This window comes from Solanum stenotomum, unplaced genomic scaffold, assembly GCF_019186545.1.
Source record: "Solanum stenotomum isolate F172 unplaced genomic scaffold, ASM1918654v1 scaffold34305, whole genome shotgun sequence".
Taxonomy (NCBI): Eukaryota; Viridiplantae; Streptophyta; class Magnoliopsida; order Solanales; family Solanaceae; genus Solanum; species Solanum stenotomum.
The window spans coordinates 28,973-44,482 of record NW_026032873.1 but is presented as its reverse complement, the minus strand read 5'-3'; the positions used below and the strand labels follow the sequence as shown (position 1 = coordinate 44,482).

The window sequence follows — 15,510 nt, the reverse complement described above, 5'->3', positions numbered from 1 at the left end:
GTCTTAAATGAAGCTTTTTCTTGTAGTGTAATTACAAGTATAACTTTTTGAAAATATTAAATTTTTAATTCATCTACTTCATAATTAATATGGGTAAAATGGTAAACTTACTATGTCAATAATTTTTTTTTTTTAATTGGTGTGTCAATTCAAACGTAAACAAGTAATTAGGGACAGAGGTAGTATTTGCCAAAAAAAAATGAATATAAACTAAGTTGTTGTAATACCAATTTAAAATGTGTACCTGTTTCATGTCTAACAACTTATCTCTCTCTAATATTTTCGTGCAAATGGAAATTCTTTCTTTCCTCAGCAATTGCATTTAATTTTTTCATCACTCGGTCTATCCTTTTCCCGACCTTGTGACGGAAAGGGATAACCTTTGGATGATAAAGGCCATATGCAGACTGGGAGAATAGTGTGGCCTTAGTTTTATATTCATCCAAGATGTCATCGACTTCATATGTAGCGGCATTGAGTTTTTGCAACCAATTTTCTAGTGGTTGTTTTATTCAAAAATGTATTTTTGACTGATTTTAAGAGTCGCCACTTAATTTTTTAAAGGAAAATTAAGAAAACTTATTTTTCAAAAGATTAAAACAGGAAATCGATTGAAAATACTTAAAGGGGGGTTCGGGGTTCCTATTAATATTCTAGGAAGGTTTTTAAAGCACCTAGAATATCCGCTAATGCGGTTATCCGATAACTAATTTATTTGGCTAAAATAATTTTAACTTAGCCTGACTTGCAAAATTGAACTATTTGTTAGTTAGGACCATTTCAGGAGAAAAAAGAAAAAATATTAAGATATTATCCAAGTGGAGTATTTCGCAAAAATATTTCTTAGGGCCTCGTTGAAGGTGATTGATTTAGTTAAGTTATAAAATCAAAACGGGTATCTTTTGGGGGGTTTGAATGTTCGAAACCTTAAAATCGATAACAAATAAACAAGCATAAGTAAATAAAGAGAGAGGCTTGGACCCAAGTCTGGTTTCCTGTCCGCCTGGGCCAATACTTGGGTCCATTTTCGTTTTGGGCCTTTGGCCCATTTGAGTTATCTGCACCTGTCCTAAACTAACATAAAGTTACTTCTTTGGGCCTCAGGTCCGTCTTCCACCTGTCCTAAATACTAATAAGATAAAAATAAAATAACAAGGGCTTAAGCCCAAAAATAACAAAATACAATCTTTTGAAATTAAGATTGGCCCAATTTTCAATTCTCCAAATTGCTCCGTATTCTTGTAGGACCTGTTCGTCAATTTTTAATAGGTGGCTAACTCGGAAAGGGAATTTGAGCCTTTATGGGTCAACTCGGAAATGCGAGGAAGATGAGTCCACCATGGACTCGAAAAGGGGTCATGCAACAAACCAAAGAGAACTAAATTAGTACTTGAGATAAGGGAAAACAATTAAGACATAATTTAAATCTAAAGAAAAAATAAGCTACTTAGGCGAGTCGAAACCAACTATTAGGCCGAAGGTAACAGCTGCTTTAAGAAAGATCAAATGAACTGACTTAACAAAAGACAAGAATTAATCAATCAAGAGCTCAAAATTTAACAGTAACAAGACAAATAGGCAGAAAGATGATCTACACTTGAATGATAAACATGATTCGTCATTAAATTGTTGAAAGGAAAACAAACACGGAAAAATATACTACCACTGGCACATACATACTCAAAAATAAAGTCCATAAAGGAGGCTATACATGGACCTCACATGAACCATCATCTCGTGAGGAACAAACGATTAGTAATCGGCATGTAATTTCAAAATATAGAGCATACCGCACATTTGATGACTAACTCACATTATAGCATAAGCCAAATTAAACCTTCCTAGAGAAACCTAAAGATGCAAGCTTATCATGCTAAAATAAATAAATAAATAAGATGAAACCGACAAAGCCGCTGGAACGAGCGGCCGACAAAATCACTTTTAGCAAAGGAGAGAAAATGACATATCTCAAGTGGCTAAACAAGGCTCCATCAATATTCAACCATACGTATTAACAAGAAAAGTACAAATAGGCATATGATTAAATGCAACATGTATACAGAATGGCATTGTTGGATAGTGACATAAGTACACGACTAAGATAAACAACGAGTTAAAATCAAGATCGATATTTTCGGATCTTCGACAAAGAAAGAGGGGTGGGGCATTTCTTTTAGAAAAAGCAAGAGTAAATTTAGTCGAACCGAAACATTACACTAGCGAGGTCACGAACCTAGCATCACGAGTTAAATCGAACTAAGCATGGCTATCATTCAAACCATATGAAACCAGAGAGTGGGAAAATCCATCACGAAAAGCTAAGCCACTAAAGACATTTACTGGCAGGGAACATTCATATCTGAAATGAATTAAGATTAGAAGAGAACTTCACCTCTTCCGGGACAGCGAACGGTGACAGCGACGAGCAGAGGACGAGTTCACCACCGCAAAACTTGAATACAAATCGCGAACAGGGAACCTAGACCGAATCCGAGCAAGTTCTCTATTCCAGGGAATATTTCGATTATATTTAAAACGTATCTATTTTTGTTTAAAAATTATTCTATGTATTTCCCTCAGAAAATCCAAACCTTTTCTCTGCCTTTTTGAGTGTATTTTCCTTAGTATCTTTTTCTTCGACTTTTTCTTAAACTATTCTCAATACTTTTTCCTAAAAAAAAAATCGCCCCCCTTACTTAACAGTGAATAAGAGCAAATTATATAGAAGGGAAAATTAGGTTTTTCAAAAAATGGGGGGGAAAAGATCCAAAATAAATAAATAAATAAATAAATAATTGGATTCAAAAGGCCAAATTCGAAATTCAAAACTCCAAAATCTTTCACCAATTAAGGCAAACATACTTTACTCCGAAAAATCGCCCCATTCCGAAAAAGGAAAGGGGCAAGACGCGTGCTTGCTTTTCTGCATTGCTCGTACAAATTGAAAGGGACCTTGGAGGAAGAAGACAATGAAGTTGATGTCTTTTGCCTGGCTTGCGTGTTCGTTTCTGCTGGGCTGCTGGAGTGTTTCTGGGTCTTGTATGCTGTTTTCTGAAGAAGAAGAGTAGTAGGGACGGTGGATCTTTTTATTGGAATTGGGTTGGGTGTTGTATGTGTGGGTCTTGTGTTGTGGGCTGAAAGTTCTGGGTATTGGGCCTGGGTTATTTGGAATTTTGTTGAGGGAAAGATTAGGCTGTTGGAAAATACAAGAATAGAGGGCCCAATATTTTAGTTTCTTTTTGTTTTTGATATGGCCAAGTGAATTACTAATTTGGCTAAGTTGAATTGTAATTATAACCAATTACGAAATTAACCAAATCAGATTTACTTGGAGAATGTGGCCGAAAAATATAAATAAATAACTAAATAGGATGAATTTAATATTAATTAATTAACGAGCTTCTTATTCTTAACGAAATAAAATAATTAACTTGATAATAATATAATTAATTTAAACATGAATTAATTAATTCAAAATCGTAATTATGATTTAAATTAAACTAAGTTAGTAAAACACTTAGCTAAAAAGAAATAAAAATCTTTTGATATGATTTTCAAATATTCATAAAATATACTAATCAGACACATAATTATATAATAATTAACTTAATTATAAACTAATTAACTCGAAATATAAGTTATTAATTAATTTAAACCAAATAGCCAAATATTTGAATAAAACTAAAATCGTTTTGAGACAATTTTCGAATATTTATAAAATATACTAATTTGACACATAATTATATAAAATATCATATTTATTATTTTAAAAATTTATAAAAATGATAAAACTACTTAAAATGGCTTGAAAATTATTTTGGATTTTATGAAGCTAATTATTTCAAATCGTTTAGATTTTAGGAATCTCGATGATTAATTTATATTGGAGAGGGTCAAAATTGGGTGTCAACAGTGGTTTGTCGTTGAGTTGCTTCTCCTGAGCATCTTTAAGGACGGCTTGAATTGTAGAGAAGATGCTTGAAAGCCTTTGGAATTCATTTTCAAAACCGAAAACCAATACAAGTTCCCCTTTGAGGAAAGAAGTAAGATTCTCTATCAGAACTTTGACGAAAGCTTCAGCCATATGTTAAATTCACTATTACGAATATCAGATATGTGGAGTGAGTGTAGAATTGTAAACAATGAATGTGTAAATTTAATAGATAGTGGTTGTTGGAATGAAATACAAAGCTTCCTATGGGCTGGTTTTGGTTTGTCCATAAAAGTAAGATCACGATCAAGAAGTTATGGTCATTTTAGTGAAGCACTATCAAATTAAAGCCCTTGTTAACCATGCAACTATTACTCAAATCCAGACCAAGAAGTTATGGTCATTTTAGTGAAGCACTATCAAACAATTAAGTCCCGATCGAATCACTTACGGAGCGTAAGTGGATATTACAGACAGCAGAAAGTAAGAAGCGCAAAGCTTAAGTTGATGAAGTTGTAATAATTACAAACTCAATTATTCATCCACGGCTCCGCCATGTCTCTCCCTTATATTAGTTTTCTTTTTCAATCCAATAATCAACTGTTGCTTTTGTTTTTTTTATCTTGTGTGTTCTTTGATGCTTGAGTTCTTGAAAGGACTTGCTAGCTCTCTATCTTTTTGAATGAATAATGTTGTTGTTTATTGTTATATATTTCAATCACCAATAAGAGTTATGACCAGTGAAACAAACAACCTCGTCCGTCCTTCCTATTGGTAAAGTACGCTGCACTTTTCACCAACCAACCTGACAAGACAGCTTTACACCATTTCAAACCTGGACAAGAACACTCTGCCAGGGATCGATCCCTGCAGTTGTGAGGATCATCAAAACACCTAGAATACAACACATTCCTTTGAGTATATGCTTTTGAAAAATGAAAAAAAAATCTTTCTTGAAAAAAAATTATGAGGATTAGTTAAAAGGAATTTGACTCCTCGCCCTTGCACTTTTTCTCAATTTCTTCAAGTGCATATTTAGATGAGTGACACCAATAGTGGTAAGAAAAATATCAATCTTCCACAAATTTTGTCTGCTCATTAATATCATCTTTTTAATTATATTTCCTAAATAACTTTAATCTATAACATTATTTTCTTAATATCGGTTAAAGCAGATTTTATTGAAATTTACAAAACAGAGCACCTAATATTTTAGAAATTTAATGTTATCTTTGCAAAAAATAAAATAATTCTTTCCTGTAGGAAACTAATTTTAAGGTCCTTTAACAAAGATTTTTATTAGAAGTCAGATCATAAACCAACGTTATAGTAAGCAAGTAGAGTGAATGGATTTTACATTTACAAGTAGAGTATAATACACTTCGTGTTGCAAAAATATCACTTCTAGAAACATACTGCTTACATAAATTATAGACAAGAAATTCAAACAATGCAAAGTATGTTGAAAATTACATCCAATGAGAGACTCACAAACAAGAAAACAATTACTAATACATATTCAGATACGGAATGTGAGCAATTTTGTGCCAGTCTTCTCCTATCCCCTTCTCACACCGCATGAACACTATTGGACATTGAGGGCTGTTAGGTGCTGCAATCCCTCCGGTAAATATTTTAGCATCTAAACAACCATCGAACGAATTCAATTCAGTCTTCTTACATGGATTTGTATAATTTCATAACCCAAATGCATATTTTGGATCTTGTTATCTGCTTTTACTAAAGTGTTTTAGGAGGTTAAAAAGTAATCTTCAATTGATAATGGTGAGAAAAGAACCAAACAAATGAATTTCGTAGTTTAATTTGCACAATTGAATTTCCTTAATGAAGAAATCCTCTAAAGAGAGGAAGGTTGTTTCCTGCCAAAAAGAAGAAAAGATTGAAGAGAGAGAACTGCTAACTAGAGTTCATATTATTTAACCATGGTTTAAAGGTTGCTTTATTTAAATAAATATGAATCATTAGATTTTAAAATTGACAGATCTCATTAAATTAAATATGCACTAGATCAACTAGAGAGATTAGTGTACCGGAGAGAAGCCTCCTCCCACGTACTGTGTTATTGCAAGGAAAAGTAAATTTGCTGACAAGACAGATTGACTCATAAGCCAAAAGAAAACAAATTTAGATAAATAATTTAAACGAAAAATCATTTTGGCCCGAAAATTTGGCCAGAATGGTAGAATAACTTATTTCACATTATGTTATTTTATCTTTATTAACATATTTTACCCTTTTAACTTTAATACATTTTAATTAAAAAATAAAAAAAAGTTTAGTTTATTTTAAAAGAAAAAGGATATTATAAACTTTTTAAATTGGAAAAATTACTTGGGTGGGTACTTTTAATAAATAATTACTGATTTTAGCGATACTTTTTTATTTATTACCATTTATAGCAACACATATCAATATTATGTTAAATATGCAATATGTATTAAAAGTGAATTATGTATGCAATATATATGTATTATAATTGTTTTTTAGAATATGTTATGTTTGTTTGGTAAGAATTTGACACATTGTATTATAAAGGGTCGTTTGGTTATTGGTTAGAGTTATGCAGGTATTAGTTATGCAGGGTTTAGTTATGCAGGTATTAGTTATGCAAGGTTTAGTTATGCATGTATTAGTTATGCATGGTTTAATTATGCAGGTATTAGTTCTACAGGGTTTTTAGTTATGCAGGGTTTAATTATGCGGATATTAGCTATGCGAATATAAGTTATGTAGGTATTATTTAGTTATGTAGAGATTACAATACATGAATTATTAACTATTGAATATTAAACTTGTTGTAAATTATTAATATATATTATTTACAAAATAATAATACATGCTAATAAAATGTGGAATATATTGAATAATATATAATGCTAATATTTGATTAGCATATGTACCGTAAAAAATATACAATCAAATTTCTAATATTAAAAAAAAAAATTATATTTATATAAATAAATAAAAACTGTAAGTATATTAGAAAAAATGAAAATGGTCTATATATAAAAAAAAACAACAAACGTAGATAGAAAAAAATAAAAGAAATTAAAAGAAATGAAAATGATCTATATATAAAAAGAAATAAAAACAACAAACCTATTTAGGAAAACAGTAAAGTTTCCAATTAAAAAAATAAAATAAATTAATAGGGTTATTATGTAATTTATCATTTTAATACATGTATAACTAATACCACATAACTTATTTCACTTTCTACCCTGCATAACTTTATACATAGATTCCCTCATAAGTTATGTTGGTATTAATTATGTAGGACTACAAAAAATGCAATCAAACACCGTATAAACTAATAAATGAATAACTTTTATACAACATTTAAATTTTTACCAACCAAACATGGTATAAGTTATGTTGACTTTTATACCTAATACAAAACTCCTACCAAACATAGTAAAGCTAGTGCAACTGAATAATATGTCTCGTATACAGTAACCAAACGACCCCTAAGTGTATTAAAATGTGTGATACATATATTATTCATCAATAAATTATATGTGAATAATAAATTGTTCTTCGTAATATGTATTAAACATGTATTATAAATGTATTAAAAGTGATCAAGTGAAAAAAATATATTGCTATAAATGGTTTTTTTTTTCTATTATAGTATATTTATGTAAGTTTTCCATTTAAATTTATGACCAAATTCTGACCAATTTTCTGATAATTTAGCATTACCCAAATTAAACATTTTCATTTGTAAAGTCAAAAGTGCCTACTGGGATTAGCAAACACTTTGCCGAAACATTATTACTTTAATGACAATGGGTATTTCTTTTATTATTAATCTTCACCCTAGTTAGATAGATAAGAAGTTTTGAAAACAGGTGATTAGATAAAAAATAATTCATTAAGGGATCGTTTGGTAGAGTGTATAAAAATAATATTAAATGCAGTGTATTAGCAATGCATGTATTAGTTATGCCTGCATTGGTTATACATAGATTATTATAGTTTACTAAGGATATAATTGTTGATAAAAAAATGTGGAGATTGATGATTAAGATAGAAAATTAGTAGGTTGATCATTGTCTGATTTTATTTTCACTATTGTTAAATTACTCTTGTACTATCTTATTATTCTTTTTTAGTATTACGTGATGTTTCGTGTTATTTTATTATTGCTATTATTACTATTACTAGTTCTGGAAACGTGCGCTGCACATTTATCTTCTATTACGATCTAAGATTTATGTAAGTCTAATCTCATGTAGATATAAATATTTATCAAATTATATTTTTATAAATACGATAAAGCTTGTATTGATTAATATGTTTATATATACGGAGTCACCTTTGTTAGAGAGCGCTTTACCCCCCCAATGTAGGATTTCCCGGCGCAAATCCGAATTTAGTCGGGCTCCAATGTGGGTACCGGACACCGGGTGGAAAACCAAAAAAAAAAAAAAATGTTTCTATATAAAGCTTACTTTTGCATCCAAAAATAAATGAAAAGAAGGATTTCAAATATAATCTTCTAGACTAAAATATCTATATATATATATGTTTCTCTATACAAAATACAAGGGTGATATCTAATTCTTTTTATTCAACTTTTAGTTATTTATTTGGAAAATAAAATATGTTGAATTATGTAAAACTAATTAAGATAATATAACATCTGATGATATGTAACATATCAAGGAACTCTTGCTCTAAATTTAAGAAGTACACGTAAACATCACTAACGTGAATGCCTTTTTTGTACACTTTGAGACAGTACTTAGTTGAATGCAATACTTGGATGGCCATCATTATTATCTATAATAATTTTCTTCCAAAGATTGTAGCTAGCTATGTATGTTATGAAATAGGAAAATCTAAGCTCTTATAAAATTATAAAGGGAATAAATTTAATGAAAGAAAGATAAATGTAGCACTTTTTTGATGATCAATTTAAATAACATAATTAAGTGAAATGACAAAGAAAGGAAGAAGAGAGTTTCCATCTCACTTACCCAAATTATGTAAATCAGTGAAAACACACGGAATTCCTTCAATAATTGCCTAAAAATTAAATATTAAAAGAGAAGTTTTCAAAACATGAAAATGTATTAATTAGTTACTTATTATGCTTGTTAGAAGGCCAACTTTGTGAAAAGATGATTATCAACCTCCGCAAAGATTTTCAACATCCATTCCCATCACATTGCAAGCTTCGTATGAAGTTTTAGAATGTACATGTATATTTTTCTCCTGTAAAAAATAAAAGAATATAATGAAAGTGATTAGTGATCAACTAATGTATTTAGAGTGAAATGAAAAGTTTGTTTAACAATCATGCATTTTTGCTATATAACCATCGTGTGATCTCTTTACTACACAAATATAATATTGACTCTGATAGTAAATTACCCCAACTCTTCATTCTCCTTATTCATAATTATTTTTGCTACAAGTGAACATTTCTCTCATAATTAATACCGTGCAACTCTTCATTCACCTTCTTTAATATAATTATTATAGCAATAAGTGAACATTTATAGGTAATGGGAGAGTAATTTAGATTAGGAAGAAAATCAAAAGCCAAAAACGGATAAAACAAACAAGCAGGTATATACTGATTAGCATTAGTATAATAATATAATAATATGATACAATTATTAATAAGATTTAATTTATTAATAGTTTATAACATTTTAATTTAATGTAGGGGTAAAACAGTAATCTAACTTTTGCCTAACATTTTTCTAATTTATTGTAAGGGTAAAACCGTAATTCAACTTTTTACTTTTTTGTTCCCACTTATAGTAATATATATATATGATATATGATATATGATAAATGATATATGATATGATGATTACTAGTATGCGTATTCACAAGTTGTGCGAATATTTTAAAATATAATAATTTTTAAATTTAGAAATAACTAATACAAATTATTATTGAGTAACAAAAGTGCATGTATAATCATGTATAATGTTTTAATTTTATATATACAATTAATGCTAACAAAATTTTACCCTAATGTATGTGCAATGAGTATATGTTCTTCAAACACTAAACGTTATTCTAACAACTTCTCTTTCTCTAGTATAATGAAGATTAATAGCGCATGTGGCGTGTGTTCATTTGCTTATGAATTGAATAAATGACTTCAAAGAGCACATTGAACTATCTGGATAACCATTCTGAAATATATGGATCTTAAAGCCATTCGTTGTTTATGAACCTCTTCATCGTTCATCAATTCGTCAATTCCTTGAACTATGTCTTCTTTCTTCACCATCTCTCTGGGGTCATCACTAAGTAAAATCATGTGTCCCATTTTCAAGTAATTTGTTACCAATTTGGCATCATGGAATTGGTCACCCCTAATTGGCCACGCCAAAATTGGGACTCCGCGTCCATTGTTGAGTTCCATCAACAATGTGATAGAAATCCACCAGTTGAAGAATGGATCAAAATCCACCAGTTCCATCCCTTTTTTTATCATTTCTCTGTTTCAGGCAATCCAGGAAGAATTCGAATCTCGCCATGGTTTTTCCATGCTACAAACTCCATTGCAGCAGCACAACACCAGAATACAGGTATGCCAAATTTCATGAAAATTTCCCTCCTCGCGCTATATTTACTGTTTTTCCCATGTGCCACAAGATTCATTCAGAAACTGACACTCAACCACTGTTAGCCAATAATTACAACACTAACAAGTATAATACAAATGGATCTTACAAATTGTTAATTTGCTTCCAAAAGAAAATCAGAAAATTACAAATAACTCACACATATATAGTCAAATGTGGAATGTGAGCAATTTTGTGCCAGTCTTCTCCTATTCCCCTCTCACAACGCTTGAACACTATTGGACATTGAGTAATTATTAAAATTGTTAGGGCTGTTAGGTGCTGCAATCCCTTCGGTAAACTTTTTAGCATCATACAGTTACTGACAGACAACTCGGTGAGTGAAGTTAAACCTTTCACCCCTTCCTCTGGGAGACTCTCTAGTGCGTCACAATATTCAATTTGCAGACTATTCAAAGCATTGAGACTAGCCAGGCAGGTAGGCAGCTCTTTGAGATTCTTGAAGTCAGAGATAGTCAAGTCTTTGAGATTTGCAAGGTTTTTGAACATCTCTTCTGGGAGTGAAGTAGCTTCATAGTTACTGCTAATGTCGATCGAAGTAAGGGCCCTAAGATTAGATATGGACCTCAAAACTGTTGCATCTGTCACATCAACTTTCAATGTCTTGACAGAAGAAAGGGTCGGAATAACAAACATAGGGCACCCGTGAATTGTCATCTCTTCAAGCACAGGAAATTGCTCTTCTCCTTCCTTTTTCAGCAATCCTTTCAGATTACCAAAGTCGCATATAACAAGTTTCCTCAAGGATGGAAACCTTCCAGGATGAGCATTCTCTTCAACATACTCCACCTCCGCAGACCCCGTGTGTAACTCTAGACTTTCTAGACTAGGCAGCTCACCAAAGGGTGGTAAGCATGAGCAGTTTTCACAACCTCTAATTGTAATAGAGACAACATTTTTCAAAACTGATTGATTCATCCAGTCTGGGAGACGGATTCCTCTGAAGCCAATGATTTCTAAATATTTCAGATTGGAGTGTGGTTTGAGGGCTTCAAGAACTTCTGATTCATATCTACGTGTTCCATCAAAATCCTAACTCAGGCTGTCAGGCATAAAGAGTGCAGATTTGCTTTAACAGATATATTAGCTTCTTTTGCATCCCTTCCTTTCTTCACTCTCTCAAGTTTTGTGATTGAAATTGAGCNTTTATACACCTTTTTGGCCTATGTGGCCTCCAAACATCTCCCACGCGCCTCACTTAAGTGGAGTCACGGAGCGTGCCACTTAAGCCAAAAGGTGTACAAAATTACACAAAAAATAAGTTTAGGGGTTAATAAAACCTTAGATTAGTTAAGTGTGTCTCTGAGATTTCGAAGCTTGCATAATCTCTTTGGAAGACTACGAATTCTAATATTGTCAGACAAGTCCAGGTATCTTAAATGTACTAGATCTCCAATGGAGGATGGTAATTGATTTAGGTCCGAGTTTCTTAGATTAAGCACTCTTAATGAGACAAACTTTTGCAAGAGTGAAGGAGAGTAAGAAGACACCACTTCAGCAAAACCAATCGACATCATATATCCATCATAATTAGCATATATTTCACGAATATTGCTGCTTGATGTGTTTGCTGAAAACAGAGATGTAGCCAAATCATGGATGAGATCATGCATCTTGAAATAAGTTTTACCATCTTTAACTTCAATCTCTTGGAAGAAAGACCTCAAGTATAATTCATTCCATACTTCATTACCTACATCCTCTAGCTCCAAATTTCCTTTCGATAAAAGAAAACCGTGTGCCATCCAGAAAGCGATTAGATTTTCCTTTGCCATTTTGGTGTCCTTCGGGAATACCGCACAATACACAAAGCATTGCCTCAAATCAAGTGGAAGGTGATGGTAACTAAGCCTTAAGGGCAGGCAGAATAGAACTTTCATCTTGAGGCAAATTCCAAATCGGACTGTCTCTCACATGTTCCCATTCTCTTTCTTCTCTCTTGAAGCGCAAAATACCTCCAAGAGTCTTGGCTGCTAGAGGCACACCACCACTTTTTTTCATAATCTCCTTTCCGATATCCACAAGGTTTGGATTTATTTCTTCTTGGTGTCCAAATGCACGCTGTATGAACAAAAACCAACAATCCTCTGGAGACAGATTTGACAATTCATATGGTTGCAATGTTCCCATAATTGATCCAACCTTTTCAAGACGAGTAGTAGTTAGAACAAATGAACCACTTGCTCCAACCTTCAACACTGCTCTTAAATTAGCCCACTTCTGTTGATCTTCATTCCAAACATCATCTAAGACAAGCAAGTATCTTTTTCCATTCAGCAACTCTTTAAGCTTCTTTTGAAGTGGAGCCAAGTCCATGTCACTGAGTGACTTCCCTTCAATAGATTCTACTATTGCCTTTATCAACCTCTTCTCATCAAAATCATTGGAGACACAAATCCACAGTTTGGGATAGAAATGTTCAGTTACTCTCTGATCATTGAAGACCATTTGGGAAAGAGTTGTCTTTCCTAGGCCCCCCATACCAAGTATTGGGAGGACTGAGAGTTTTTGGGCATCACTAACATTGTTTATTAGGATTTTCACTATCTCATCATTTTCTTTATCCGTTCCTTAAACTTGTGGTTCAGTTAACACAGAACCTGGTGCAAGCAATGTCCAGATGAGAATATTGTTACATTCAAGCTCATTAGGAGTCGGCAGAAAATAGTTAAATAGAAAAGGGTTTTGCACAATAAAGAGATATGGATGAGATGAGGAGCAGGTTGAAAACTTTGAAACTTCCCTTCTCCCCAAAAACCACATGAATTTGATACATAAAATGATCAAATATACTTGTCGTTATACTTTTAGTCCAAATATACTGCACCCTTTATACTTCGGCGCAATTTTTCCTTTAATCTTGACGGGAAGACATGTGACAAGCATCAAATCAAATAATTCACCCATAATGTTTTTGGTTGCTTCTCTGTATCATGATTTAAATTTGGTAGCTTTGTTAGAGGATGATTTAAGTTTCTATTCCATTTTTGTAGTTTAGACGTGTCTGATAATTTTCCATTAAAGTACCTTGATATCATTTTGTTGAACTTGTTACTTTTATGTAAGAAATAAACGATGGAACTCTATGCTCCAACTTTATCCCCCTATATTCCACTCTGAAAGAAATCCAGCCTAATCATTTCTTTTTCTTCCTTGAGACAAAATTTACACTCAGTTCATGTCTAGAAAGACCACCGTCATCGTGAACGTAATATTAATTTGTTAAATATGCCTGTTATGTTTATTGTTTCTTATTGGATTAAGACCCCAATGCAGCCCATAGAGAAACAGAACAGAAGAAAACCTCTTTTCTCTGAGCTGCTTCGTTAAGAAAAGCAAAACGGATCGAGTCTTCTATATGGGAGGAGTATGTTTGCACTGAAAGTATAACTAGAGGTATATTTAAACTGTTTCCAATAGTACATGAGTATATTTGACCTTTACATAATTTGATCATTGCCCAAAACAAATGAATACGAACTAAGTTGTAATACTACTAATTTAAGATGATTACCTGTTTCCCGTGTAGCAGCTTGTCTCTCTATAACCTTTTCTTGCAAATGAAAATTCTTTCTTTCCTCAGCAATTGCATTCAGTTTTTTCATCACTTGGTCCATCCTTTTCCCAACCTTGTGACGGAAAGGGATTGCCTTTGGATGATAACGGCCATATTTAGAGTGCAAGAATCGTGTGGCCTTAGTTTTATATTCATCCAAGATGTCATCAACTTCATATGTAGCAGCATTTAGTTTTTGCAACCAATTTTCTAGTGGCTTCGTTGAGTTGCTTCTCCTGAGCATCTTCAAGGACGGCTTGGATTGTAGAGAAGATGCTTGAAAGCCTTTGGAACTCATCTTGAAAACCGAAAAGCAATACAAGTTCTCCTTTGAGGAAAGAAGTGAGATTGTCTAGCACAACTTGAATGAAAGCTTCAGCCATATGTGGAATTCACTATTAAGAATATTAGATCTGTGACTATGAATGAATGTGTAATTTTGAAACCAAGATGGGCTAGCTAGTTGGAATGAAATAGAAAGCTTTACTTATAATAATACAAATTCAATTATTTCATGGAAATTTCACATATGGAATCTCAAAATCCAAGGCGTTTTGGTCCTTTTTTTAATCTCTCAAGTTGTCAACTTGTTCTTTTGTTTTGTTTTCTATTTTCTCCGTTCATTTTTATTTGTCATTATTTGATTTGACAAATTCATTAAGAAAATAATTATTAATATAAATATTTTACTAAACTATCCCTATTAAATTATTTAATACTAAGGATAAAATATAAAAAAAAAATTTGTCATAGATTAAAAATGACAAATAAAAATAAAAATAGAACCGAGCAAGTATTATCTTTTTTCGTCGGCAACAACTACTGCCCTCATTGGCAGTTTCCTCTTTCCTAATTAATTAAAGCTGAAACAAGTCATTGGCGGCTAAAATGATTCTAACCTTTTGCCTCTACGGATTTTTTTTCATGGTTCGTACAAAATTCAAAATGAACATTTAGTTTTTTTTATATATATTTGCCCTTTTCTTTAGTGAAATTTGCTTCTAGGAGATAAATTGCACTATTTACAAAGTTATATTTATAATTTCACAAAAAATAATAGTGAAAAAGTATAATTTAAATTATGTCTTTAAATGTTCTTCTTAATTAGTCTGCATTGCCTCACAAATTTAATTAATATAGAATAGAGGAAGTAGTGTTTTCAAAACTCTAAAAGTAAGTGCAATGAAACTTTTTATGCTAAATGAATCACAATTATCATTAATTAGAGGGATCTTAGTAGCTCAATTGGTTGATTACTTGAACTCCCAACTTGTTGATAAGATTTGATTCCCTACATTGTAATTACCGCCCCATTTCCTCTTTCTCTATCTGCAATTTGTAAAATAAAATAATTTTTTTTTATCATTAGTTATGGAAGGATTATTTAA

General features: G+C 31.9%; 1 protein-coding gene and 1 pseudogene across 1 annotated transcript; both read right to left on the bottom strand.

The window, feature by feature from the left end:
- Positions 1–263: 263 nt before the first annotated feature.
- LOC125852371 (disease resistance protein RGA2-like) lies at positions 264–4,191 on the bottom strand. The gene is made up of 3 exons (XM_049532111.1): positions 3,912–4,191; positions 2,393–2,394; positions 264–496 (listed from the first exon to the last, which is right to left on the bottom strand). The coding sequence occupies exons 1-3, from the start codon at positions 4,082–4,084 to the stop codon at positions 264–266; spliced, it is 408 nt and encodes a 135-aa protein (XP_049388068.1). The 5' UTR covers positions 4,085–4,191.
- A 6,495-nt stretch (positions 4,192–10,686) lies between these two features.
- Positions 10,687–14,566, bottom strand: LOC125852369 (putative disease resistance protein RGA1; annotated as a pseudogene).
- Between the last annotated feature and the right edge of the window lie 944 nt (positions 14,567–15,510).

What these genes read in the sequence shown, in the direction of transcription:
- LOC125852371 (XM_049532111.1), bottom strand. Translation starts at nt 4,084, where the DNA reads ATGGCTGAAGCTTTCGTCAAAGTTCTGATAGAGAATCTTACTTCTTTC.